Below are 27,374 nucleotides of genomic sequence, written 5' to 3'. Positions count from 1 at the left end.
TCTCGAATATTGGGTGTTCGTTTGATAATACCCGCAAGCGGAGTGTTCTGTGAGCAAGTTACCAGCCCCGTGGCAATACCGCGCCTTGATGTGATCATGAAGCCTCGAAGGTCAGACCGCTGATGACGCGCATGAGGGGATCATTTACCTGCGCATAACATTGCGCCACGGAAAGGTCCTCGATGGAGGTAGTGACGGAATTGCGCCCAGGTCCAGGCAGGCTCTATCACAACATAGTCTTGGCGGCGTTCCATCCCGCAGCCCAATGCCAAAGCCTCGCATCTACTGTCTTGCCCTCTTGATCGTACTTGACCAAGCGATCGTATAGCTCATCGATTGGCACCACAACCCTCTCGATGAATTCGCCGTCATCCAGTGCCTGCTCGGGTTCCGCGTCGCCTTCCTTCAAGTTGACTTCCACCATGGCCAATTGCATATTCGCAGTGCTTAGACCAGGGTCGGAAACGATGGTCGGGCTGATGAATGCTAGCTTGCCCTTGTATCCAGTCTCCTCGTGTAGCTCTCGTACGCTAGCCTCGCTAGGTGTCTCCTTCTCGTCGACTAGACCGGCGGGAAGCTCGACGCAGACGGCATTGACGGGCGGGCGGTACTGAAGGATGATGATGGTGGAAGGTGGGCGCGAGGGGTGGCGGATGATCGTGGTGATGGCAACGGCGTCGACGCCTGCCTTGCCTCGAGTCTTGCGTGCCGCGGCTTCCCATACACGGTCTTTACCGGTCTGGTCCTGCCATGAGATCTTCTGGAACTCGATCCACTTTGCCTCGCTGGCAGGAAGTGGCTGTAGAGGCAGACATACAAAATCAGTCCATGTTTTACGTGTGTATCTTGCAGTCAGAACTTACCTCAACCTTGACGATCTTTGGATCTTGCGGCATGTTGTAGGCTGCGCAGAGTGGTGCGCGGGTGTGGAAGGTGCGTGGGAGAAGGCTGTGTTGTATAGTCGAAACGCGCAGTCGCAAGATACCCCGGGAGGTAAGTTTAGAGGAGATCGGTGTTTGCTTCTTTAGTAGAGAAAGCGGGTTTCTGTGCATGGATGGTTGTTGATGTCAAGCTGCGGACGATTGTGGACGCTGACGTAGGAGATTTGGAGCTAAGCCACCTGGGCGTCCCCGCGTCGCGCTATCGCGAGGTCACGTGGCCGTACTGAACATTTTACCTGTGCATGATGAAGCAGTGGCACAAGTAGAGTGATACCGAGAACATAGTTATATTTTACCATATAGCAAGCCCATATCCTATCTGTGTAAAAAACTGCGCTGCTGCATGACAGTTCCTCTAAGCACCTGTAGGCGTCTTCCTCACGTCCGTCAACTTAACCATCAACGGGCTCTTCTCCCAAGTATTATACGCCTTCAGCCCCTTGAACTCATCCTTCGGATCCCAAAGCGGCGCTCCATCCGCAAACTCAACATCAAAGTTCCACAGAAACGCACCCAGAATCAGCCTCAACTCCACATACGTCAGATTCCTGCCAATGCACCCTCTTGGTCCAGTCGAGAAGGGCTGCGCCGCTTTCTTGGCGTCGCCAGCAAATTGTGCTTTGGATTCTGGGGTGTCGAGGAAGCGCTCAGGGATGAAAGTGTCCGGTTGCGCGAAATTGGCAGCGGAGTGCGATGCGCCCCAGGAACTGACGCAGACAGATGTGTTTTCGGGTACGGCGTGGCCGTCGATTAAGGAGCCGCCTTTGGGTACTGTGCGGAGGAGGCCGATAGGTACGGGAGGGAAGATGCGAAGGCCTTCTTCGATGCAAGCGTTCATGTATGGTAGGTTACCCAAGACGTCCATGTTGATGTCCTCTTCTGTCTTGACTGCACTTCTCAACTCGTCCTTCAACTTTTTGAATATGGCCGGGTTCCTCAGGAGGTAGTTCGTCAGTCCACAGAGCTCCGTTGCAGTCGTTTCGCTACCTGCCACGATGAACAAAGCTGCGTTCATGATGACCTCGTCATCGCTGACCTCATTCTTCTTCTCTCGTTGTTTCAGAATGTACCAGATGAAGTCGCGATGATCGTTGTCTTTCTGATTCAGTCTTTTGACAGTTTTCTCAGTCGAGTTGCGCAGATGGCGGAAACGGCGTTCACGGACAACAGTGGGTATGCACCACATGAGGAACTTCTGCGCGAGTGACCCGGGTCTAGCAAAGCGGCGAGTTGCTTGTTCGATTGCGCCGGATTTGATGGCTTCGTAAATTAGGACTACCCAGTTGGCAGACTCCGAACCTTCGCCTGAAACATGAGTGTTAGTATGGGCTTAAAGGGATATTGCGTTAATCGTCATGTGCATAGAACGTACCTTCGCGTAGACATCCGAACGGCTCGCCAAAACTGAGATCACCAATGATGTCGAAGGTGCAGAAGTTGAACCACGAAACCATGTTTGCCGCTTCACCTTTGTGGGCCTTTTCTCTCAGTCTGTCCACAAACAGGTTCACATATCCCTTCAAGATATACTGCTGTTCCAACAAGGCTTGCTTGCTGAATGCGTGAGCTAGCGCTCTTCTCTGCCTCGCATGGTGGATATCCGGTGCCATGGTCAGGTTCGTTGCGCCTGGAATCGCTTCTACCGCGCCGACATGGATAGGGTCTTTGTCCATGTTCGCAAGCCCGACCCGATGTCCGTAAATATCGTCCCATGCTTTTGCTGTGTTAAAGGAGAGCTCATTGGGCATGACGCGCACTACGGGCCCATATTTGTCGTGGTGGATCTTGTAGTCGAAGGCGATGCGGCCGCGTAACAGGGAGATTATCGAGGGAATGGGCGAGATGCGCCATAAGAGCGGTCCGGGGTATTTGGCAAGAGGGTGAAGTGTGAGATTGTAGATTGCCGTCAAGACTACGTATGCGACGAACTAGACCTGTCAGATCAATGTCAAGAGAAGAGCTGAAAGACGTACTGCAGCGGGTGCCCAGATCGCGACCAGTCGGACGCGATCCTCGTCTACGAAACCCATGGTGATGCTCACTCTCTATTCAGTCGTGTCTACAACGAGGAATTGAGGACAGAGAGCAACGGCCAAGCAGAGACGAATGAAGTAAGGCTGGCCAAAAACGAACCGCACGACGATTGAGATATACCAAAGCCGACCGATCCCTGTGACCATGACGCTACATGCACTACAACGCGTAGTCATCCGTCGCTGCCATAGCGGCAGCAGCTCGCCAAAGCATATCCGACGCCATATATGCAGAGTTGCAACGAACACTTGCCAAAAGCGTCTGACAATCTTAACCGACTAACCGCGAAGTCTTACAAACAAGATTGTCGTGTTCCACGGCATCTGTCATTCCACTGAGGCGTCTTTGCAGATATTGCCGACATGTAAATAGTGATCACGCCTTCTGTGAGAAGGGCAAACTTCCATGGTTGGGGTTGGATATGCTTTAGCGTGATGCAGCGTGGGCGCCCCGCCTGCCCGCATGTTGACCCCGCGCAGGTTTCCACAATTGGGGCTAGCGAATGAGCGTATGGCCGATGCATGCGACTCGCGCATAGCAATGGCATGATCAGGCTTGAATCGTGAGCGTAGCACAGTAAGCAAGACGAATTGCATTCTATTGGTAAGGACTGGTCCGGACGGAGTCGCCTGTAGCGTGGTACCGTGCGCGCTCGTTCTTCTGCTGTGCGCGGTCTGACAATCTTGATTGCCTAGCGAGAATCAAGCTCCCATATGTCTGCGCAACCTGAGAGGCAGTGTGCGTCCTGTCACCACTGTCAGAGAGTATCGTGTCTCGTGAAGCTCGATGTGGTAGGTAGTTTTAATAAGATGTCAGCCATGAACGCGTGTGATCGTCGGGGGTTATATCTCGTGTAACGCGACGGGCGGCGTTATGACCCCTAGGCCACTGGCAGCTTTGATAGCATCGAACCAGATGTTTCCCATGTGAAAGTATCCGGAATAGGACCTGATTCGATTAGCAAACGTATTTCTACGCCAAAGATAATCGTGGAACACCCACGGATGGATTCCATCAACTAACTCCTCGGGCAGGACGACGCTGTGGTCGACGACCGCAACCTTGAAGCCTTGATCAAGCTTCTTCTTCACAACTGCAGGCACGGCATCATTGAACGTCTTGATGTTGTCATTCGCCTGCGTATCCGCTCCCTGTATGATTTTCGCAACAAGTACCGCAGCGTCCGGGCATACGTCCAGCACGTCGTCCAACAGCGCTGCTAAACGCTTCGGTGCATCTGCCCAATTCTCTTCTGCAGTTTCAGGGCGAGCCATATCGTTCGTGCCAATATGCAGCAAGATGACATTCGGTCGCATCTGAAGTCCAGCTTTCATCAAGCCCTGAAGCTCGCTGATTGTGGCCCCTGGGTGTCCCTCGTTGTCATTGTTGGGCATGAGCCCAGAGCGCTGCGTGCCGACAAAGTCCACTGAGGCGTAGCGCGCACGTATAAGCGCGTGGATCAATTGCGCGCGGTATCCATCTGTCCCGTTGTCTTGACCCGGCTGGCCACCCCAGGTTATCGAGTCGCCGAGCGGGAGTATGCGTAGTGGGAGGTTGAGGTTCGCGCCCGGTCGTTTGTGAGGGAAGCTCGACATCAGCAGCAGGATTACTATGGAGATGTTAGCACCATACAGTGAAGATCCAGGTGTCTAATGTGGGCAGCATCATGAAGTGCCATTGCGACAACTGTAGTTGAGTCTAACGCGCCCGGAACCTTGGAACGCTGACGCGACGCACCTATGCAGAAAAAGGCCACTACGCCCAAGCCCTTCAAAACCATCTTGTTTCGCGGACCTCCCGCAGATGGGAGCATCGGAGGATATTGAGACTGTTCATCAGTCGCCCAGATGGTGCTGCTTCAATAGCATTGTGGGGATGCAGCAAACAGGAGTCCAGCTGAGACCGACGGCTAGCGTCATAGCTCTAGTAATTCACCGACCTTGCGCTATTTATAAGCAGTGAGACTTTGGCTGAGAGTCGCGCATATCAAACAGGAATATATTGAAACTACAAGTTGTGTTCGCCAATGGGGATGGCGCGGGGGCCCGAGCAGCCACGAGCTTGGAAGGCCCACCTGGGCCACTTGCCGGACCCTCAAGGTCCCCTAAACACTCACAACACACTCTTCCAAAGTTTCCTTCACGGCATCAGGGTATCACTTTCGCTTTCCTCATGCGATCGAACGCAGTCGTCCACGTTTCCTTCGTCCCAATCTCCTCTGTGTATCCGACCTTGTGCGAAGCTTCCATGCTCATCTGGCGGTCGAAGTCGAACATCGTCATGATGAAGTACTAATACTGGTCAGCTACTGCACGCGTACACGACGCAACCAGATTTCCGACATACCTGGAATCCGGGGTGCGTGATATCGCTATCGACGCTTCCCTTCTTAAGATTGTGCTTCTTCTCCAGCTCCTCCCACTCCTTCTTGTGCGCGTCGATGTACGCGCCTGGCTGTGGTGAGCCCTCTTCAGGTCCGGTACCCTTCAAACCGAAGTAATCACAAATTACCGGCCACTTGCCGCTCCAGCTGTCTTCCTGGCCACCCACGTTAAAGCTTTGCGAAGCGGTTTTTTCCGGGTTCAAAGACGCGTGGATGGAGAAGTGCGCAACCATATCTTGTGGGGATTCATTGTACTTGTTCACCCACGACTTCTCAGTACCAGGGAATGGGCACTTTGCGCCTTCGCCCTCAACAGATCGATATAGCGAGAGGTACAATGCCAGTGTTTGCGCAAGGCAATACGCGTTGTTGTTTGGTACGAAACCAATGATGTTGTCTGGCCGAACTTCGCACCAGCTCCAGTTCTTTCCCTTGGAGATGCGTTTCAAGCAGTCGATCTGGTTGTAGTAGAAAAGCTGGGAAAGGTATGGTTCGGGAATCGGAGGCAGCGTCTCCTTGAGTGGTAAGTCGTTCGCGAACGGGAACTTGTCTAACATCTGGCACCCGTAGATCTTGGTTCCTGTCGGAAGCAGTACGTATGATAGTTTGGAGGAGAGATGATCGATCGCGGTCACGGCGCGCTCCAGCATCGCTTCGTTGGTCTTGCACTCGGCTTCTGGTTCGTCGATCTGCTTGTATGCTTGGTAATGTCAGACCTGGCGGTTTCGTCTGACGGCTTTGACTTACAATAGAAGTACACTTGCGTCACTGTCTCAACATCCTTGACCTTTCCCTTGATCTGCTTCTCCAGCTCTTTTTGTGTCCCTTTGACTAGATCAACACCCGACACTATTTGCAGTCTCGGGTCGTCAGGCCAGAGAGCCATCTCTCGTGTGAGTGGCCGGTTGACCATCGCTGTTACTCGCGAGAAAGCATCATTGGAAGGGTATCCGTTCAAGATGGCATTGACGATGGCCCATCCTGAGATGCCAGAAGCACCGTAAACCAGCGCGTGGTTTCCCATGATCTATGTATAAGTCGCACGTCGATATAAGGGGTTCAAGGGTATGCACAATAAAAGGCTCGCAGAAGCAACAACGCGACGCGTGAAGGCCGCACCTTGGTATATGTACCTTAGACCTATACTACCGCATCGGAACCAGCCCGCATCTCTTTAAGATACTGGCATTGGCTAGCCAGCTGTGCTCTGCATGCAAAGACCTGCTGCTTGGAACAGCCTGGGCTGAGGAAGCTCATGCGGAGAACAATATCCAACAGGTGCCTGACGGGATCCTTCCCCGCAGCGTCATCCTCCATGACTCGCCTTCTGACAGTCTTTCGGCTACAGTCCCGGCGGCGACTTGCCCTACTGACTATGGCCAATGCAACAGATTCTCGCCTATGATGCGAAGGCATTTCAGATGGACGAGCGTTGCGACGGGCTTGAGGCATCGTCAATTTCTGTGGCAGTGGGAAGATGCTAATCAGGCTAGCGCGCCTGGGACCTCCGATCGGCGTTCTTCCAAGAAGGCTGAGAGTTCCTCTGTCACTACTATGATCTGATCGCAGTGCCCTTGACCTCAATGATATCGCAGTAATGCGAGTGGTTTATCGGTTAGAGTTCAAGGTACGCGCAATTATGAACAGGTGTTGCTGTACATTAGGCTCGCAAAGGCTTTCCGCGCTGCAAGCCGTCCGCCACCGCATTTGGTACCTTTGAAGCATCGCGTTTTCGAAGAACCCAATGGTTATTTTCAATTTACTCTCCATTAGTAGTCCCAGGTTCGTGCATAATTCCTGCAATTTAAGTGAAGGATATTATTGGCAGAGTATATGTCATCTTGGTCACTTCTCCCATGTACGCCATACTTCCGTAAGGCGTGATGTCTCATGGTTACCTTGATACTACTACATCATGGTTGGGCTTTACCTTTACTTCACCGCCCCTTCTTCGCAGCTGTCAGTATGCTATCGTTCATTGACCTACGGTGTCCTTTCGCTGCATTTCTTTACCGCTTCTCGGCCAACATCTAGCTTCACTTGAGTAGCACTCCGAACTATAAAGCGTCACCCTCTATAGGTCTCCTGATCAGCTTATTTCAATTACATTGCAATATTCAAATATCCCCGGGACCGTAATCCGAAGCTAGGAACTCAATATGGCAGTAAAGACGCAAATCTCAATAGACTCGGAGGGCAAGCCCAAGAGCAGAATTGCGACTACACCGGTGGACCGTCTGCGAGTAGCGGTAAGTAACCTCATCGGAAATTCATTTCCAGATGACATGGCTGAACTGAATACACAGAAGCAACAACTCCAGTGCTCCAACAACGCGCAAACAAAGTTGCATACCATGTTCGAGGAAATGATGCAAGAGCTTGAAGATACAAAGAACAAACTTGAGACAACCGAAAAGGAGCTCGAGTCTACTAAGAGCGAACTCGACTCGATGGAGACTGATCTGATCGAGAGCAACACAGAGCTGCTGGATATCAGGGAGGAGCTGGCTGCGGCGACCCTTCTGGCTCAAAACAACCATAACTCCTGGAAGACCGCACACGACGACCTCCGACGGATCAAGAGCGTATTGAAGGCGCAGAAGCAGAACTACAAGGACTTAGAAACTAAATTGGCGCTCGAGAAAAAGATGGCGAAGAAGAACGATACCGCCCAGAAAAAGCTCGAGCAGCTCAAGAGCCAGTGGTCGTCACTCTCACATATGCTCGGTAACGAAGATCACAAATGCTAAAGGGACGGCATGGTGGATGCTGGCGGGCATGATTATTTGCTTTACGAAAAACTTCTGACACAGAGTGGACTTGCAAGGGAGCTTTAGTTTGTGGGATTGTGTCTTTGCGTCATGCGGAACCCTCATGGTATTTGCAGTATTCCACCCTGGTGTTCATTATACTCCAGAAGAGACGTAGTGGAAAACCGACCCCATGGGTATGAGCATTTTGTACATGAAAGCGATGAATTCACTTGGACAGTACAATGGGAAAAGAACTCCTCTCTCGGCACCACGAGCTTCATCTTAATGCAGGTTGCACCAGTACCCCTTCGCCGCCGCGATAGGCACCCCTGTGATACTCCTGTCTTTCAGCTTCCCGGCGTCGCATGTATCCCATCTGTAGCCCCATTAGCCCACCTTACTTCACGACGTCTTCTATACGACAAGACTTACTGTGAAAAGTCACACCCACACGCCTCAGACACTGTCGCTGATAGCGCTTTGCCCGTGATCCCATAACAAGCATCACCATAGCTAACCTGAGTCTTACCACCCTGTAGGTATATAGTGCCGCAAATGGGAGGCTGTGGTCTGGTAGGTGCCGCAGAGATCGAGGTTGTGAGAATTGAGAGGAACGTAAGAGTAGCCAAGTACATATTGAAGAGGTTGCTTGCCGAATGGACTTCGCCGAGTTTTGCTTTTCCAGCTCCAAGGCGGCTTAATAGGGAAGTAAACATTCTTGAAATGGAGAACTTGTTCACATAAACGTAGTGTATATGTGAAACGGATTAGGCGCCTACCATGCGGTGTGATATGTGACGCGTGGGGGTGGATGTGAGATCTTGCCTTTCAGTCATATGTGAGACTTATATTACCAGGTTACGAATGTGAGCGGGCGTTACCGGTGGCGCAGAACGTGCCATTGGGAGAGGTACCTAACCTGCACTGTCTGCGCGTAAGCGCGTAATTCAATAGTCACAAGCACGAATGAGACCCCAGTCAATGTGAATCGTGGACTTTCCATTTGTTTCTGCTCTTTTATACTTCTAACCAACCCAGTCGATCTCTTTCTCGTACTGCCAGAAAGTACCTGTCTTGTTCTGAATGTCGTGGATCGCAAGCATTACGGGGGTTTGAGCGCCTTCTTCTACAGTCCTTGTTCCGTTGCCTAAATTTGGTGTATAGAGTCAGTATATGTCCCTCATGTCGTGCATACAAGGGAATGGGTTGCTTACCCTTCGTCATATCAGTGTTGACATAGCCTGGGCAGCAGGTATTGATCAATACCTTGCTTCCCTTCTCCTTCTCTTGCCTGGCTAGCGCCCGTGTGCCTCCAATCAAGCCCGCCTTGCTCACGGCATACCCGGCACTAGGGAAGCCAGCGTCCTTCTCCTTGCCAGCTTCGACAGCAGCAACAAAGTCCTTCATGATGCTTGTAACGTCTTCTTCGGTCTTGGAGGCGAGGAAGCGGTTGCGAACTTCTTCGGAGTATTTGTTGAGCTTGCCAGCCATGCTGCCGAGGTTTACGATGCGACCGGTAGGCTTAAGGAGGGGGAGGAAGGTGTGGCACGCTTCGAGCGTCTTATAGTAGTTGCAGTCGAGGGTGGTTTTGACAACGTCGGCATCTAGTTATGTTAGCGATGGCGATCTGTGTATTGGAAAGAGATACTCACTGAAACCGTCCATCGCGATACCAGCGTTGTTGATGACGAAGTCGATGCCGTCTCCATGAGCCTGCTTCAAGTGGTCCGCAAGGGTCTTGATGCTGCTGCTGCTTGTGATGTCAAGCAGGTGGAACTTGATCTCAGAGAGCCCGCCATCGGCCTTCAATGCCTTGGCTTGCTTCAATGCCGCATCTTGCTCCAAATCTTTGACGGCAGCTTCTCCTCTGCCCTGGTCGCGAGCCGTCAGATAGATTAAGAAGGGTCCGTTGTTGAGCGGCGACTTGGGGTACTGCAGAGCGAGCTGCTGAACGATGGCGCGTCCGATACCCTGTGGATGTTAGTCTAGTGCTTGCGACGGGGCTGTGGACGTGTAGATGTACCTTGTTGGCGCCGGTAACGACTCCTACTCTGCTGTATGACATGATTGTTGGTGTGCTTCAATCGATCGGTGTTTGGTGGAAGAAAGAGGGGAGTGGTATTCTAAAGTATGTTCCCCACATCGTCCCATTAATCATCATCGAAAGAGCTTCGCTGTTCGGAGTTAACAAGGTCGATACGTCACTAATCATCGGTGGATCCAGATGTCCCGGCCACCTGCGGGCATCGTGCGGCACCAAAGACGCTATTCCCAATAGGGCTAACACTGCCGCGGCCACGGTCTCTCGATCTCGCCGTCTCTGCCTGCGAATATTCACGACACCACACAAACCAACTCAGTATTCTCGATGACTGATCGGACCGAACCTTAATGACTTGTTGACAAACTTTGTGGCTTTCTACGCCGCAGTGTGATCTCTTATGTCTGGCTTACACTACCATCCTCCATCATTCATAATCGCTAGCACAAACACGGTAGATGAATCGTCTGGTAATTGCTGCAAGTCCTCCCACTTGGCGTATCGCTCCCAGTCTGCAAGTACAAGTCGTAGTAACTCGCTTCAGCCGATTTGCATACGAGGAAGTTCAGCTCTACACACATGTTAGCACCACCAAGAACAAGCCGAGCATATCCCTCTGAATACTTACGCCGTCCATAACTACTACTTTGCACGGTAATGATAGTATCGCCCTCCAGTCCCCACGCTGTAGTGTCACCAGTCGCTCCCCAGACCAATGGCTTGTAGCTTGTCGATGCGGTCGCAATGTTCAGATACTGACTTGTCTTTTTCGATTGGATGGTGCCGCCGATGGTAAACTCGTCAGCTGCAGTTTCAGGTCCCAGCACAGGGATCGATGCTATTCGGGTTGTCAACAAGTTTTTGGAAAAGTTGCAAGACTGAATGTCAAGAGAAGGAAATTGGCATACCATTCTTAGCGCTTGCTTGCAAGTACAGATGATAAATTGGGTCGCGCACGCCACGTATCTTGCCTACGGTTGCTGCGGCGCTCTGAGCATTCTCAACCGGCGCAGCGAGTGCGCCCGATGCTACCAACAAGATTTGAGCAAAGAACGACAACATCGCGGAGAAGAACCCGAAGCCCCAATATGCAGGACTGTGTCTCGATTCAGTCCCCGGGTCTCTTTATATGTGGTCGCAACTTCGCATTACGTGACCCTAGTCTGCAATATAGCAGATTAATTACGGTCGCGTCACGCGTAGACATGTTTACCACCGGATATTACGCATCTGCATCCCTGTGGTTCTACATCCATCAGAAGGAACCACCGAAATAGGCACAACATTGTGCATTCGGTACATTTTGAACATTGCCCGGACTGAAGAAGTCGGGACGCGATACTGGAGGGATGCGCTAACGCTTGGGGTTAGCGCGGAACGCGACTGTCGTTTACTTGGCATCCAGGCAGTCGCCTCCCGTCTCACCTGCACCACACCTACCATCATCGACTCAAACTCTTGTCCCGCATTGCTCGGACTGTGCGGCCTTACCCGTTGACTTTGATGATCACGAACGTTGATGATGGTGGGACTTACAACAATCACGTCGCCCACGTCATGTGGCGCGACTGGAAGCAGCAGCTATGATCATCGAGCCGCACGCAAGAACATGGACAATTCAGCTGATCAGCAGATGAACGATCGTGACGATGCTAAATCCATTTCTTCATCTTCGGCGCGAGCCTCTGCTGCTACGGGATCATCTACGCCCGCTACCCCAGGATTCTTATCAGCTCCCGAAAACATGGAGTGTGTTGAGACTGGTGCACAGAACATGCATCGCTACATCGCACTTGGCTGCCTTCACTCCAAGCATGCATTCGATTTTAGTTCAATCTCACCATCTAGTGGCGATTGGGTCGAGTTACTGCACCAAGAGCTTCCCGACGAGATCAAGGCCAACATCGGCATTGAAGCATCACGACTGCTTGAAGCTCACTGGATCCGGATATTCGCGCGTAAAGGAACGCCTGGTAATGCGTCTCACCACGGCCTTCTTCGCATCTATTTATTGCCAGAAGACTGGGGTCGTCGTACGGTTGACCGTAATAGCAAGAGCTTGAAGAACGCTTTGCGGACACTGCTCCAACAAATTGATATCTCACCGAGTGCTTGGAATGGAGACCCACAGCCTGATGAGACGCGTCACTTTGATCCCTGGGCTGACGTAGAACCTTTCTCGCTATACTACCTTTTCAACAAGCTGCCATCACCTGCACCGGATGTGGCGAAGATCAAGTGTCGCTATACACGTGCCGCCGTACAGGATGTACTAGATTCCGCGGCAGTCTCCGAGTGGTCGGAGCATGGTGAACAGGCTCTACCGGGGCTCAAGACCAGATTATACGCCTATCAGACACGGTCGGCGAGCTTGATGCTGCAAAGGGAAGCTTCGCCACAGCTGCAGCTTGATCCAAGATTGGAGGTTCGTACCTCGCCTGATGGCAAGAAGTTCTACTTCGGGCCTCGAGATGGATCGTTTCTACAAGAGCCGCGCTACTACGAAATGAACCGGGGTGGTATTCTGGCAGAGACCATGGGCCTGGGGAAAACGGTAATCTGCTTGGCCGTTATATTGGCAAGTAAGGGCCATCTTCCCAAAATTCCAGCCGCATACCGACCATCACCTCCTCTTCGCAAGCGACCCGGATCGTTGGCAGACATGGCGATATCTTCCGCTGGCCGACATTCAATCCCAATGAAATCCTTTCTCGAGCAGTCTGAGGCGAATGGGGCTGGAGATATGACAAGCATCAAAGATGCGCTGGATCGAGATGTTCCATTCTACGAGATACCACCAGACATCCCACGCATGAATAGGAATACCCGAATCCCGCCAACACGTCAATTAGTACTCTCATCCGCAACGATTATTGTCGTACCGCGAAACTTACTGCACCAATGGCAGTCAGAAATACAGAAGCACGTCCTTCCGGGTGGCCTCAAGATCCTCGTCGTTGACTCTGTGTCCAAGCGCGCCAGCAAGACGAAGATAACCCATCCAACCGATGATACCATGGACTTTCGAAGCGAACTACCAGCTCCCACTGCACTCATGAAGTTTGACGTGGTTCTATTTACTCGCAACCGCTTCGAACAAGAGATTCAAGACGGTCAAGATGAACAAGGACGACGCATGGGCTCTGGGGCCTCTCGCGTTTGTAATTGCCCTTACATCGGAGCAACTCGGATTCCAGATTGCAGTTGCATCGACACTGATAGAGTGTACGAATCGCCACTGAAGAAGATACACTGGCTACGGATCATTATCGATGAGGGACACTCTTTCTCGAGCTCTGTCTCGAATGCTGTGCTTGTCGCTAAGCAGATACAAGCTGAGAGACGCTGGGTCGTATCAGGAAGTAAGTCGTGCAAATTGTGACATGTGTACATATGCTGACCTTGTTTCAAAGCACCTGCGAAGAGTTTGGTCGGTGTGGAGGTAGACATGTCCACCGTCGATCCGGAGACCGACCCGGTACTGCAGCGCGAACTTGCCATTGAAAAGAGAAAGACGTTCAATCATGATCCAGAGAATGCCAAAGCTGCTAAAGCTTTGGGTATGCTTGCTTCACATTTCCTCATGGTTCGACCATGGTGCGAGAACTCCGAAGGTAAGCTCGATTGGGATGAATACGTTTATCGTCACGAGCACCAGTACAGAAAGACTTATTCCGGTTTTTCTTCGTGCTTCGTCCGAGCATTGGAAGGACTAGTTGTGAAGACACGCCCAGAGGATGTTGAGAAGGACATTGTCTTACCGCCGATGCGACACAGAACCGTTTACCTCAAGCCATGTTGGTTTGATAAGATGACGGCCAATCTCTTCATCCAAGTTCTGCGAGCAAACGCTATCACGAGCGAGCGGACCGATGTCGACTATCTATTTCACAAGAATAGCGTGAAAGCCCGTCACAGTCTCATCAAAAATCTACGGCAGTCCAACTTTACCTGGACAGGTTTCAGCCTCTCAGATGTAGTCGCCACGCTTGAAACTAGCAGTAAATATATTTCGAAAGAGGACAAGAATTGCTCGCTCGATGACGCGCAATCCCTCCTGGAGAGCAGCCAAGTTGTGTCGAAGCTTACGGCTTCCGCTGAATGGATTGCATTGAGTACATCTCATGAAGTGGGTATGGCTGTCAACAGTTGGCCAGAAGCGGCGCAGGAGGCTTTTGCACTTGTTTACCCGGCGGAGCCCATCGTGGTTGGTGTTACGCAGCTCATCGAGGGCCAACTTCATGTTGATAGCAGCATCCGGTCTTCGGATCCAACGGTTGGGCTGGATGCTGTTGGATATGCAGCAAAAGCAAAGGCCATTGCGATCGCAGAAGAAGAGGGAAAGCTCAAGGAGTCAAGCGAAGTCACAGTCAATGGCTTGCCGCTGCAGAGGACAGGAGTGCCTACTTCGCTGGTAAAGGGTCAACAGCCACCGACTAGTCGTCGGACATCAGCCATCGCGAGCAAATCTTCTCCTAAGAAGTCAACAGGATCCAACGATGGGAATGGCGTTGAAGACACCCCGGACATCGCATCACCCGTTCGCACGAAGAAGCGAAAGCTTACCTTTGCAGACGAGACAGCAGACCTTCCCGCGGACTCCGACCTCCGAAACACACGCTGCGTAGGCACAACATCGGCCAAACTCACATATCTGTTGGATAAGGTGATGCAGCACCAGGAGAAAGAGAAGATCATCATCTTCTACGATGGTGACAATGCCGCGTTTTACATCGCCCAATGTCTTGAGTTGATGTATGTGAACCATCGAATCTACGCGAGAACTCTAAACAACGTACTGCGATCCGAGTACGTACGATTATTCAACGAAGATCCGGATGTGCGAGTCTTGCTCATCGATGTCGCATGCGGAGCGCTCGGACTAAACCTCAATGCGGCGAGCGTCGTACTCATCGTAAACCCGATCAACAGACCGAACATCGAAGCGCAAGCCATCAAACGAGCCCACCGCATTGGACAGACGAAAGAAGTACTCGTCGAGACCCTAGTTCTCGAGAACACAATCGAGCATGCAATCTTCAATCGCGCGAAGAAAATGTCTCGTGCCGATCACCAAGAAGCAAAGGAGCTTGAAGACGACGCCGGAATCATCGAGATCATTCAAAATGCTCAGATCCTGCCTGTGGGCGAGGACGAGGGCGAGGGCTTGTCCAGCTTTGCGCTGTTGCAGACACCGCAGCAGGTGTTTGGGCGACCGAATCGGCACAGGTACCATCGGTATGGAGGTGTGGATAAGAAGACTAAGGATGGACCGCAGAAAAAGGCGAAGACTTCGAAGAGTGCGAAGAAGGACCAGAACGGGGGTACGAGCGGTACCAACAGCGTGACTCCTCAGTCAGACGCCGGTACTGGTCTGCCGGTGCGAGGACCTGCTCAAAACAGGGGATCACAGCCTGCTGGGCTAGAATCGTCCCATCCAGTCGCCAGCCTCTTTGGCAGTGGTTGAGGCACAAGAATTTGACTCATACAGCTCTGGAGTTATATCTTGGCAGACCTTTCATTTCTACCTTCACATTGAACGACGGGCTCGCCCGATCGAATTTCCTGACACTATGTTTGGAAGTTACTTTGCATGTACTATACCCGTCAGAGCTGGCTTCGGCCTTGCTCAGTATTGCTTCAGTACTCCAAAAGGAATCAGCGTATGCCGATATACAATTCTTCATACAACTTGCGATCGTCCTTCTAATGCCTTGACTTTTGGTGAAATATGTACAATGCTACCCGTCTACAACGCCGATGAACGCCATGCTAACCAGGTATGCATTACCGCATTTCCTGCTGACCGTCTGTGCCCTCAACATCGTCATGTTTGACCCATACGCTCTCCATCGCCTGTCCTAGGATCTGCATACCCTCCTCGATTTCCGCTTCGGTAATCACGAGTGGGGGAACGAATCTGAGGGTGTTTGTACCGCAAGTGATGATCAACAGACCCCTCTCACGAGCAGCAGTAACGATAGGTGTAGGATCGACATCAAGCTGAAGACCCAAGATCAGTCCCTTACCTCTGACCTCCTTGATCTGACTGGAGAAGCGCTGTCGGAGAGCGTCGAAGTGCTTGCGGAATGCTTGCTCCTTGGCAGGTATCGAGTCGAGTATCTCTGGTGATGAGAGACGAGACAGAATGTATGAAGCGACGCGGGATCCGAGGGGGTTACCGCCAAAGGTGGTGCCGTGGTCACCAGTCTTGATGTTGTCACAGACGAAGTCGTTGACGATAGTCGCGCCAATGGGGAATCCGTTGCCGAGCGCCTTTGCTGTGGTTACAATGTCAGGGTGGCATTCCTTGGGGTAGCCGCTGTGTGCCCAGAAGGTACCTGTCCGGCCTAGACCGCATTGAATCTCGTCGAAGATCAAGACGGCACCAACTTCTGTGCACCTCTTCCGGAGCGCGAGAAGGAACTCGGGTGTCGCAACGTTCACACCACCCTCTCCCTGAATTGGCTCCACGATGACACCGCACGTCGCGTCGGTGACCAGGGCATTGACTGCTTCCACATCGTTGAATGTGCCGTACTTGAAACCGGGCACCATCGGTGAGAAGGGTGTCTGGTATTTCGGGTTCGGTGTCGCGCTCAAACTGCCCATGGTCCGGCCATGGAATGAGTTGTGGAACGAAACGAATTCATGCTTCTCCTTGTCCGGTGACATTGACTTTCCGACCTTGCGCGCGAACTTGATGGCGGCCTCGTTGGCCTCGGAACCACTGTTGCATATGAATGTGCGAGTGGCGCTGGCGAAGCCTCCGGTCGCGTGCGTGAGCTGGATCAGCTGCTTCGATAGCAGACCTGTATGTGGGTTGTGGTAAAGGTTCGAGGTGTGCATGAGCTGCTTGGCCTAGATGGGAGTCAGTAAGCCGCAATCGTTGTAGTGGTGACAGACGTACCTGTTCTCCAATGACCTGCGCTACGCCAGGGTCGCAGTGCCCCAGCGCATTGACGGCGATACCAGCTGTGAAGTCAAGGTACTTCCTGTTCTCGATATCCCACATCCAGCATCCCTCTCCCTTCTCGAACATCGGTGGTGGGCGGACATAGGTCGGGACCATGTACGGTAATTGCTGGTTGACGAGGCCGGCTGTCTTGGAGGATGAGGGCGGGTCGGGTGTAGGTAGTGTGGAGTCGCGCTGTAGTGTGTCATTATGGAGGGCGCTGTAGAGCGTGTGCAGATTGGTACTTACGGCTATGGCGTCCTTCACGTCCTGTGGTAGACTGGACCCCCTAACCGCAGAGGCTGCGGAAGCAAACCGCGCGGGGACGTAGTTGATGCGAGATGCGCGCAATGTAGCGCATACGCGCTGCGAAGCCATTCGTGAAGCCATAGTCAATTGCAAGAGTCAGGAAAACAAACTCCTCCAGTGCCTCGCCAGATGCATCGATCGTGACTGTTGGGCGTGACGCAACTGCCCAAAATTTTAGCGTGCATGATAAGATAGGCCGAGGTCGGAGAGTCGGAGAGCCTGGTACTAGGTGCACCTAAACAGGTGCTCTGCAGACTACATCAAGATGAGAATGATCATTTCGCTAGATTTGAAGGCAATGTAGACTTCTAGGTTATGTGCTCAAACGTGTGTGTAATCTTTTTGGTAGAATAGGATGGGAAGGGTGGGGTGGTAGGGATGTTTGGGTCAACGGAGGAAGGAGCGGGCGCAGCCGCGGCAGGAGCGACCGGTGAGCGGTGAGCGGTGAGCGATGAAATATAAACGTCCTAATTGGGAAAACTGACATCGAATCACCGTTTCTGGACTCTGGAGGCATTCGACGCTTTTGAAGTTTGCCAGAAAAAGCCTCCCTGGTGTAGTTGGTTATCACGTGGGTCTCATATCTTCACATATGACTGTTCGACAGAGCAGATATCCCGAGGTCAGCAGTTCGATCCTGCTGGGGGGCATTCTTTTTGCCAGACGCCTGGCTGTTCGCTGTGGCCAATGTCGTCGACTCGCTACGCATACTCATACTTTTGGAGATCGAAATCAGCTGACGTATTTTTTGGTTGGCGATCCAATGCGTTTTGGCTTCACGTGCAGGCCGGTATGTGTCAGAACAATTAAGCTGGGAGTAGCATACATAGTTCTAATCTACTAGTTAATTATATCAGGGCCTACACAAGTACAACGCATTATCGCGAACAAAAGACACAGTTAGTGTCGTGGAAGAACCCAGGCCGCTGGGCGCTCAGCGGTTGGCATGGAAAAGTCGTAGTCTCTCATCCGAGCATCTTCCTTCTCTTCCACGTATTTCATTCGTGGCACGTCTCACGCAGCTTAAGCATCGTGTGTACCGACTACAACAAAACGCTATAAGAACGACCATTGTAACAACAGAGGACCTAGAAGTCTACATCACTGTTGCAAGTTCTTAGTTCCTTGTTTCTGCGCTGTTATAGGCTGCAGAGTAAAGGTAGAATACGCCACGATGCAGTCTCGGTCACTTCTTCTATACACAACCTGCGCCGTTTCGTCTCCCATGCGCATACTTTACGCATACAGAGATCTCGAAACATGGTGGCGTCTGGGACGCTTGGGAAGAGTCACTCCGATCTGCAAGTATGTGAAAGCCGGAATAGCTTTCAGTTCCATAGGCCGTCGTATGACGCGAGGAGCGGCCGCCCGATCAAGATCTGCATCTGCAACTTGATCGCAACAAGGACTATATCGTAGCCATAGACATCCATCGACTTGGGTGACCAAAACCAAGGTCTACTTCAATATCGTCATCATTCGCGATCGTTATATGAGGTCACGACTAGTCGGTACCCTCCGCGCGTTCTCAATACTTGAGCTATCTGTAATCTTACGGCGTCTGTGATCGGATCATTGAGGCAGACGCCGATGCACGAGAGGAGGGCGTTCTCGACTTGTTCGTTGAAGGATATCAGGCGCTTCTTCCACAACAGCCCAAACCCGCGTTCGAGATGCAGCAGCGTTTGTTGGAAACATAGATCGATGAGAGCAAAATGGTCGTCATCCAACAGAGATCCTTGAAATTAGAGTGACGCCACCTCGGACGAGTAAAGAACTAGACAGGTCTGCAGACTACAGCATGATATAAGAAGCAAATTGGAAGATTTGACGAAGATGTAGGCTTCAGAGTATTTGGTTTTCTCCTTGTATGAGGTGACGCTCTCGGCAATACTCTTCGGAGACGTGATGGAGTTGTAGGGCGAAGATAGGTCGTGCTGGTTCGTTGGAAAGTAGTGTGAGCTGAGATCCATGGATGGTCGCGGTCGAGGTGTTGCGCTAGCTTATTGGGGCGCAAGCTTCCCTCGACGCGTCCGTCCATCACAACCCGCCGCTTCCTGTTCACTCTCAGCCATTACTTCTATCTTCTCTTTCAAATCGGACTCTGCGGCGTCAGGAAAGACGGCGAGCTTCTTCGACTTCCTCAGAGTGTACATAAATCGAACAGCATGGAGTCACCCGACGCGTCGCGAGACCGCAAAAACGCCATTCACGTGCAATCGTGAGAGTTTCGCGTTGTTCAGGGGTCTCGGAGCGATGACGAAGCTCCTTGATGTCATGATCCCACGAACACCCGGATGAACCTCATCAACCCACACCTCCAATCCATCGAAATCATCATTTAACAATACAATTCTGTCACAAACAAATCATTAAGCTCTTATTCTATCTCACATCGTACGTGAAAATGCCTCCAGCCAAGAAACAGAAGACCGCGCGCGATTCCGGCGTCTTCCTAGAAGATTCGGGCAGCGAGAGCTCGGATTCCGCCTTCGAGTCGGTGCGCCCCAACAAGAACGACAAGCAGAAGAAAAACAAGCAGAACAGCAGCACGGGCGAGCCCGCCGATCCAGCACCTTACGACTACGTTTGCATACCGCATCCATTCTTCGACATTGAAGGCCGGAATTATCTGAACTGGACGTTGGACCCGGACGCCTTCATTTCATCTAAATCTGAGATCTTCACCAAGCTCTACAAGCCCATCGACGATCAATTCGAAAAGGATGGCCTCTTTAAAGCACCGGCGAGCAAACATCCGGAGCACAAATGGGTTATGCTGTGGGATGCGTGGCTCAAGGCGGATCTACTAGGAAGGAAGGCGAAGTACTGCGACCCAGACGCTTTCGAGATGAATTTGTATACAGACTGGCAAGGATGGGGAATGCAGGAAATTATGGAAAATATGGTAAGTGCAATGGGTAGCTGCGCATGATAGCTGGAAGCTAACAGCGCAAAGATGGTCGAGTTCAATCAAGGCTTCCGTGCCAAAAAGGATCGGATCGAGAAAATGTGGTCGGTCATCAGCGCTGTAGGACTGTGGCTGAACGAAAACGAGAACATCACCGCGCTCATCAACAACGAAGACGGTGACACAGCCTGCGAAATGATCGGCTTAATGGGGTGCGCACTCCTCACCGTGCTCGCGGCCATTGAAGCAGCAGGCGAGCTCAAGCCAGATTCTCGCTTCCTTGACTTGGTAATCGTCATTGCGTATTATCTAGAGCTATCGCACGATCTGCCTGCTTTCGGTATCGAAGGGCAGTGTGTTTCATGGCGCAAGGAAGCCGTCAATTACTTCCAGAAGGGCAACCTCGACCCCGAGAAGGGAACCTTTGCGACAAAGCTCCGCCTCGACAAACTGGCAAAGGTCGGCGACGTCGACGATGACTTCGCGCACACCAATGGAGAGGTTGAGAAAATAATGACTGGGACAACGACTCTTGAGAAGCTGGAGGCTGAGAAGGCCGCTAAAGACTCCGCTGGCAGCTCGGCGGAGAACCCAGTCACAATCCCAGAAGATGACGACGCCGATAAAGAGAATGCAAACCCGAAGGCCACAGCTGAGAAGCACGTCTCTCCGCCGCCGTCAGCCAACGGCAAGAGGAAGAGGGGTCTGGACAATGTCGAAAACACAAGCAATGCGAAAGAAGCGGATAAAGACCCATGGCACTGGAACGACAGTTTCAACGCGTACAAAGACAAACATCATCCCAAGATGGGCGGTGAACACTACGACATTACGAAGATGAGCAGGTCAGACCGAGCGGCTGCGTCATTTACCGGCAAAGATCCCCTTGCCGATGTCCCAGTGAAGGATCTAAAAGCGAATCTATTGGATCTCGTTTGAGACGAAATTGTGTATAGTAAGGGTTGTAGGAGTACGGGCTTGTGTTAAGAAGGTATATACAATCTGTTAGACGCGATTACCAATTTGATTTGTAGCATCCCAAACGCTATTGCACACACCCTCTACTGTCTACAGGCCAAATCTCCTCGATGATGCCCTTCCGATACGCATAGTAAACATTGTGCAAGTTCACCGTTGGATCAATATGACTAGGCACCATCTCGACCCTATCACCTACCTTCAACTCTTTACCCTTGCCTTCCTCCCAAGCCAGACTACCATGCTCATCTCCCAGAACACCATACGTATACCCCGGCGTCTTGCACTCCGCCAGTCCAGAATCCGTCGTCAACGACTTGAGACCCGCGTCAATAGTAATAATTTTGGGCCCTTGCTTGCTGAGAACCGTGGACAAGATAGTCAGACTCTGCGCATAATTCGTCGAACCAACAGCATTGCGATAATCCGTATCCATGAAGAGAAAAGAACCAGGCTGTACTTCTGTGATCCCAGGGACCGTGACACAGAACTCTGCTGTGCCCGTCCCACCAGTCGTCACCACATCAATCGCGTAGCCTTCTTTTCTCAGCGCATCTGCGGTCGAGGTAAGGATCTTCATGCTCTCCAGACATTGACTCTTGCGCTCTTCGAGTCCATTGATGTGTTGCAAATGTCCCTCGTACCCTTGTACGCCAACGAGTTTGAGATGCTTTGCGCTGGCGACGAAACGTGCTAAGTCCGAGGCTGGCTGACCCGGTTGCACACCCGTGCGGTGTAATCCCACATCCAGATCGATGAGCGTCATGACGGCGCCTTCGAAGCCGTTTTTTGATAACGCTTGCTCGATTGCGGCTGCGCCTTCTATGCTGTCGACGACTATCCGCACGTCCTTGTACTTCTTGACTAGTTCCACTAACCGCGCCACTTTTGCTGCGCCGATTATCTCGCAGGTGATTAGCAGGTCTGTGAAGCCTTTTTCGCACATGACTTCTGCTTCGGAGAGTTTTGCTACGCATCCTCCTTTTGCGCCTGCTTTGACCATTTTCTTTGCGAGGATGGCGGATTTCGTGGTCTTGAGATGTGGGCGGATGTTGACGCCGGTGGGGAGAAGTTGTTTCATGAGTTTCTCCAAATTGGCTTCCATGAGATCCAAGTCCACAATCATGGATGGCGTATCCAGCGCGTCTAGCGAGTCGCCTACTTTGGGAGAGTACTGCATGGTTGCGGTGTGTACGAAATGTTGGTGGGACCGATGGAATAGAGAGCGCTTTTGGTGGTGAATCGTTCAAGCAGCTCGACTGAGAGGAGAAATGCGTATAGTTCGGATGATACCGGGCTTAGTCACAAGTACGCGCGCTGCGAACATCGGACGTTGCACTCAAGATAGGCGTGTAGATGTTAGAAGTGGAAAAGTGGGTGCCTGGTCGTGATAGCCCGAAATGGTAAGCCGGTGGTCATCCCACCTTCCCGACTGAACACTAGCTTCCATCTTTACGGGCGTACATGACTTGCGTGCCTATTGTTCCATCAAGGGATACGTGAGACCTCACATCGGGTTTGACATATGTCTATGTTAATAGATAACTTGTCGGCTGTCTTCAAGGATAGAAATTCAGCCACCGTTGAACATGGCTTGCGATGAAGTCGTATTCGTCAAAGCGCGTACAAGGAACGTAGGACACCACATCACGATAGCATGGATCCCTTGAGACAAAGTCGTTGCATTAGATAGTACGATTACAATCAGCGAGGCTCTCCATACGGACTTGTACCTGCGCAGTACTTCCGACGATGAGTCAAGTCCACTAAGCCAGTCTTCTCCCTCAACCAATAACGTTAGACACCTTTAAGCCTTGCACCCGTTGTGCCCGCCTTGCTGCCACATAGTAACACTCTTAACCTTCATCTGTCCGTCGTCCTTCCACGTAGGCAACCACTGGTTCTTGGCCTCCCAGAAGTCGAGCTTGGCGCGGTGACTCTTGTCAATCCATGGCTTACCGCTCTTGCCATCCTCGAACCAGCCGTTGGTGGAGCCGACAGCCAGGTTCATGACGAGGTAGAACTCCTGGTCGAAGGGAGCGGCGTTGCTCTTGGCGTGCTTCCAGGGGTTGTCGAGACGGGTGCCGTTGGCATCGGCCTGGGGGAAGTTTCCGTACTTGAAGAAGGGCTGGTCGAAGTGTGTGTACATGACTTGGAGCAGGCGCGTGTTGATGTAGGTGAAGATGTACTTCTCACTCCACTGGAAGTTTGGTTAGTACTGACGGTCAGACAAGAGGATATGTGAGACTTACCTCAATACCGAACGTGTTGTAACCGGCGGCGTATGTAGTGTGCAGCGCCTCGCGCTTGACATTGTTTTTCCACCAGCCGTTATGGTTGGAGTCGGGGCCAAAGTGCAACGTGCTCGAGACAACGTTCCTGCCACCCTGAGCGTAACTGGGATCGTTACCGCGAGATTCGGCGATATCGATCTCACCAGAGCGAGGCCAAGGGCCATAAACGTTGTCCTTGGGCAACATCCAGATGGCGGGCCACAGCCAATCACCAGAAGGCAGCTTGGCGACGACTTCGATACGGCCGTACTTGATTGAGGCGCCGCGCCTGGTGTTGATGCGGCCAGACTTGACGGGGTTGATAATGGTGCCGTTTGTCGTGTTGGTGGTGGCGACACAGTCGCTCCAGCTGGAACCAGTGCATCCTTGGCCACGTAAGTCAAGCGTGTAGTTGCTACCAAAGAACTGCTCGTCTTGGAGAGTTGGCTTGATGATAAGTTCACCGTTCTTGACGAAGACGTTCTCATCCGTGCCAGTCGTCATCTCGAACTGGCCGTTGCTGCATATTCGCGTTAGTCAATGCATGCCAATGGTCGGAGGTGACATACCCGTAGCCGCCTAGCTCGACTTCCTTAGTCCAGACGGTCTCGTTCAGTGACTTGAAATCGTCGTGGAGGACCTGGCAGTACTTGTGCCTACCGATGACTCGGAAGCCGTCCCAGATCATGATGGCAGTCACCATCAGGCCAAGACCAAAGCCGACGAGGGGAAGAATCGTTCCCCATTTCTGCCTCGGGTGCGGCTTGTCGAGCCACGGCATCCCGACATCCTCGGGCCTCACGCGTCGTGAACGGAAGTACTGACCTGGCACGGGTCCGTAGTAGAAGCCGCTGGTGACGGACTCCTTGCCCTTGTTGCTTTTCTTACCCTTGGACTTCGGGGTTTGGGCTGAAGGGCCCCCCTCGGAGGCGTCAGTAATTTTCTCAGAGAGCTCTGAGGGATGCTCCATGATGTGCGGATGGTGAGGTATTTGAGAGGAGATGATTGTACAGCCGGAGTTCTTTTCTTGTATATTAACTTGATCTCGGTTAGTATGAAAATTTCCAAATGCGCACACATCGAAATGCTGTGACCAGTAATTGCTGTTGGAGTGGTTGTGTGGAGCACATGTTCACATGGCGTACCCCTTGCTAGACGTTGGCGGACGGTCAATTCTGATTGTGCAATGGAAAGACCAAGTCCCTTGGTACTGAAGTATCATTTTTGTAGAGCTCCACCGCGAAGGCGAAAAAGCCTCTTCGGCGCCGTGAGGTAAGTATGGTGGTTGTCAGCCTAGTGCGAGTACTGTGGAGAGAGTTGACGGTCGAGGGTGTACCGATTGGAAGAACCACTCAAGAAGATGAAGCTCGGTCGCGCGTAGTTGTACCTACCACCAAAAGGATACTTCAGAGTGCCCACTGTTTCACGTGAACGATAAGAAAAGGTAACACGGGATGCCTTTAAGGTATAGGATAGGTGTTCGCGTTGAGTGGTACGGACCAGCAGAACCGAACCTTTTCGCGGCTCCAGCTTATTCGCGCACTCGGCGCCCCAGGAACGACTTCGCGCTGGGTAGGTATACAACGCTCAAGACATCCATCTCCACAACGCGCGCTTGCATTGCACTCGTATCTATGCGCCCACGGCCAGACTCAAGTATATGCCCCACACGACGCCCACAGAGCAGCCAAAGACAATCCTCTTGTCCACTGGCACCCACAGGAAGCTGATAAGGCTTATCGCGGGCCAGAATTTGTATCCATCCTTCATCATCGGCCACAGCTTATTCGCGCAGTCGCTCGTGACCACGTCCATGGCGTTGACGCCCGGCTTGCCCTGCGCGTTGACATAGGCCATGTAGCTCAGGAACATGAGCGTGTTGACAACGGCGCCGATGGTCTGATCAAGCAGGAATTTGATGAGGACGTTGGTCTTGCTGAGCGACGTCTTGGTGGGGTCGGGCTTGGAGCCTGGCTTCTCGGACGGCGGGGCGGCGGAGGGCACGTTGGTAGGGAATTGGTCTTCGAGGTAGCCTTGCCAGACTATGTTGGGTGGGGTGCTGAGGACGCTGAAGAGCGCAAATTTGAAGACTGTGGCATAGTTGAGGACGTAGGGCGTCTGGATACGTGTCAGCTACATGCGCCAGGGCATTGACGATTGCGCGACAGCACATACGCTGTCTTTGTAGGATGATATGGCTTGCGCAAGCACGTTTGAAGTTATGCTGAGCACTGCACCCTGCAGGGTCTGCGATACTATCGACATGGTCTCGTTGCGATTGGTTACGAATGTCCACACCAGCGATTGAGCAATTGCAAGAGCGTGAGAATGTGTATCGCAGGTACAGTCAAGGTAAAAGAGGCGGCGAGAGGGATGTAAGGTTATGTATATCAATGTGGCCAGCACACCAGTGTTTGTCGGCAGTATCAGCAATGTTTCGGCCTGGGCGAGCGCGACCCGCGCCGACATGTTTAGTGCTGTGACGTAATCAAAAGTGCAGCTCAACACCGCGATCAGGACCGCCCTTCCATAGTACCTTTGAGCTTGTATCTTTCACTTTGCCGCTGATCCGTGTGCGTATATCTCAATTTGCCAAGTTGCAAATGAAGAAGATACGAAGCCGGAATGAGAAGTAGCGAACTATCTGATGCCTTGCGATTATTGTGCGACAGTGTTCATCAATTTGTACTGCAAACTACAAGTGCAGGTGCTCCTGCCTATTGGCACCTCTAGTCTGAACATGTTTTTGTACGTGCGCGCTTCGATGGACTGATAGCGCGAGGAACTTAACCGAAAGTCGCTCGACAAACACAGAAGCTCCTGCACGGCACGTTCAAGATACTGACCGCGCAGCACTCTTATGCTGGACCCGTTCATCCGAGCGTGACTTCTATCCCATCCTTCGCTTCAATCTCCCACACATCCTTCCGAATCCTCCCAAGCGCTTTACGATATGCAACTCCCTCCACCCGCGTCACCCAGAGCACATTGATGAACTCATATAGTCCTTGTTTCCACTCACAACCCTCTTGGTACCATTCATCGAAGCTTCGCGCATCGATTTCCCAGTTCTCCACCGAGCCCGCAGATATCTCGACAAGCTCACACAACTCGTTTTCAATTCGATCAGGGTCAAAGAGCGCGTCTGCGACTTCAGATGGAGACGGAGTGGTGAAAGCAAAACTGGGAAGAGCTTTAGACGTATCCCGAGAGCGATGTTTCAGAGTCGGGGTTGACGATGTCGATGTTTCGTCACGCGCATGCGAAGGTATGAAGTTGAGGCGGAGGCACCCAGCCCACCCACCAGACGATGTGAGGAGCTGTACAGAAGGACAGCCTGATGTAATGTTGAGAAACTCTTTGCCTATCGCTAGGAAGGCGCGCTTTGTGGTACAATGTAGATAACGAGCATTGATCACAGGTTGCCGGCGGCCTTTCTCGTCGAGAATCGGGATGGGAAAGCGAAACGATACGGATGGATCGCATGAATGCCGGACTGATTGCCCATCTTCTCCCAGGTTCGCGGATATAAACCACTCTGGGGGTAGATTGTCCCCAGATCTAGTGAAGACTGGCCGTCTAAATTGCGAATGAATATTGATCGGATGTCGCTCCGATGTCAAAGTCTTCGAGTATGTCCACCGCACGGTACTAAGAGTTCTCCATGACGTATATTGGGGCATCTCTGATTCAGGCAAGTGCTCAATCTGATAGTTGGCAGCACTTCTCCAGCTTTCAGAGTTGATGATGCCTTCCCATCCCGCCCAAGACCATGAAGGTAGAATGGCGTCGTCCG

The 27,374-nt window shown here is 52.0% G+C and overlaps 12 protein-coding genes and 1 non-coding gene across 13 annotated transcripts; 4 read left to right on the top strand and 9 right to left on the bottom strand.

Moving 5' to 3' along the window:
* Positions 1-226: 226 nt before the first annotated feature.
* Positions 227-896, bottom strand: J4E93_009433 (uncharacterized protein; the record flags this gene model as incomplete). Its single annotated transcript, XM_049347325.1, has 2 exons — positions 227-799; positions 864-896. The coding sequence occupies 2 exons, from the start codon at positions 894-896 to the stop codon at positions 227-229; spliced, it is 606 nt and encodes a 201-aa protein (XP_049195593.1).
* Positions 897-1,296: 400 nt separating this feature from the next.
* Positions 1,297-2,971, bottom strand: J4E93_009432 (uncharacterized protein; the record flags this gene model as incomplete). The annotated part of the gene is made up of 3 exons (XM_049347324.1): positions 1,297-2,246; positions 2,314-2,869; positions 2,915-2,971. 3 exons carry the CDS (start codon positions 2,969-2,971, stop codon positions 1,297-1,299), a joined length of 1,563 nt encoding a protein of 520 aa, XP_049195592.1.
* Positions 2,972-3,572: 601 nt separating this feature from the next.
* J4E93_009431 (uncharacterized protein) lies at positions 3,573-4,788 on the bottom strand (the record flags this gene model as incomplete). The annotated part of the gene is made up of 3 exons (XM_049347323.1): positions 3,573-3,720; positions 3,999-4,584; positions 4,770-4,788. 3 exons carry the CDS (start codon positions 4,786-4,788, stop codon positions 3,573-3,575), a joined length of 753 nt encoding a protein of 250 aa, XP_049195591.1.
* A 334-nt stretch (positions 4,789-5,122) lies between these two features.
* On the bottom strand, positions 5,123-6,382 carry J4E93_009430 (uncharacterized protein; the record flags this gene model as incomplete). Its single annotated transcript, XM_049347322.1, has 3 exons — positions 5,123-5,266; positions 5,322-6,058; positions 6,106-6,382. The coding sequence occupies 3 exons, from the start codon at positions 6,380-6,382 to the stop codon at positions 5,123-5,125; spliced, it is 1,158 nt and encodes a 385-aa protein (XP_049195590.1).
* A 1,135-nt stretch (positions 6,383-7,517) lies between these two features.
* J4E93_009429 (uncharacterized protein) lies at positions 7,518-8,108 on the top strand (the record flags this gene model as incomplete). The annotated part of the gene is made up of 1 exon (XM_049347321.1): positions 7,518-8,108. The coding sequence occupies one exon, from the start codon at positions 7,518-7,520 to the stop codon at positions 8,106-8,108; it is 591 nt and encodes a 196-aa protein (XP_049195589.1).
* A 1,028-nt stretch (positions 8,109-9,136) lies between these two features.
* On the bottom strand, positions 9,137-11,214 carry J4E93_009428 (uncharacterized protein; the record flags this gene model as incomplete). The annotated part of the gene is made up of 6 exons (XM_049347320.1): positions 9,137-9,258; positions 9,326-9,715; positions 9,764-10,082; positions 10,135-10,157; positions 10,781-10,990; positions 11,061-11,214. The coding sequence occupies 6 exons, from the start codon at positions 11,212-11,214 to the stop codon at positions 9,137-9,139; spliced, it is 1,218 nt and encodes a 405-aa protein (XP_049195588.1).
* Positions 11,215-11,761: 547 nt separating this feature from the next.
* On the top strand, positions 11,762-15,619 carry J4E93_009427 (uncharacterized protein; the record flags this gene model as incomplete). Its single annotated transcript, XM_049347319.1, has 2 exons — positions 11,762-13,514; positions 13,566-15,619. The coding sequence occupies 2 exons, from the start codon at positions 11,762-11,764 to the stop codon at positions 15,617-15,619; spliced, it is 3,807 nt and encodes a 1,268-aa protein (XP_049195587.1).
* Positions 15,620-15,939: 320 nt separating this feature from the next.
* Positions 15,940-17,485, bottom strand: ARG8 (acetylornithine aminotransferase; the record flags this gene model as incomplete). The annotated part of the gene is made up of 3 exons (XM_049347318.1): positions 15,940-17,013; positions 17,063-17,302; positions 17,357-17,485. The coding sequence occupies 3 exons, from the start codon at positions 17,483-17,485 to the stop codon at positions 15,940-15,942; spliced, it is 1,443 nt and encodes a 480-aa protein (XP_049195586.1).
* Positions 17,486-17,961: 476 nt separating this feature from the next.
* Positions 17,962-18,066, top strand: J4E93_009425. The gene has a single exon. It is a non-coding gene; the product is annotated as a tRNA-Met (tRNA).
* A 1,757-nt stretch (positions 18,067-19,823) lies between these two features.
* On the top strand, positions 19,824-21,266 carry J4E93_009424 (uncharacterized protein; the record flags this gene model as incomplete). Its single annotated transcript, XM_049347317.1, has 2 exons — positions 19,824-20,324; positions 20,376-21,266. 2 exons carry the CDS (start codon positions 19,824-19,826, stop codon positions 21,264-21,266), a joined length of 1,392 nt encoding a protein of 463 aa, XP_049195585.1.
* A 106-nt stretch (positions 21,267-21,372) lies between these two features.
* Positions 21,373-22,485, bottom strand: J4E93_009423 (uncharacterized protein; the record flags this gene model as incomplete). The annotated part of the gene is made up of 1 exon (XM_049347316.1): positions 21,373-22,485. One exon carries the CDS (start codon positions 22,483-22,485, stop codon positions 21,373-21,375), a length of 1,113 nt encoding a protein of 370 aa, XP_049195584.1.
* A 627-nt stretch (positions 22,486-23,112) lies between these two features.
* J4E93_009422 (uncharacterized protein) lies at positions 23,113-24,548 on the bottom strand (the record flags this gene model as incomplete). The annotated part of the gene is made up of 3 exons (XM_049347315.1): positions 23,113-23,505; positions 23,558-24,098; positions 24,148-24,548. The coding sequence occupies 3 exons, from the start codon at positions 24,546-24,548 to the stop codon at positions 23,113-23,115; spliced, it is 1,335 nt and encodes a 444-aa protein (XP_049195583.1).
* Positions 24,549-25,210: 662 nt separating this feature from the next.
* On the bottom strand, positions 25,211-25,843 carry J4E93_009421 (uncharacterized protein; the record flags this gene model as incomplete). Its single annotated transcript, XM_049347314.1, has 2 exons — positions 25,211-25,696; positions 25,754-25,843. 2 exons carry the CDS (start codon positions 25,841-25,843, stop codon positions 25,211-25,213), a joined length of 576 nt encoding a protein of 191 aa, XP_049195582.1.
* Positions 25,844-27,374: the final 1,531 nt, after the last annotated feature.

The sequence above is a fragment of the Alternaria ventricosa genome, assembly GCF_023758065.1.
Source record: "Alternaria ventricosa strain BMP 2768 chromosome Unknown scaffold_21, whole genome shotgun sequence".
Lineage (NCBI taxonomy): Eukaryota > Fungi > Ascomycota > Dothideomycetes > Pleosporales > Pleosporaceae > Alternaria > Alternaria ventricosa.
This window is presented reverse-complemented; position numbering and strand designations above follow the sequence as displayed.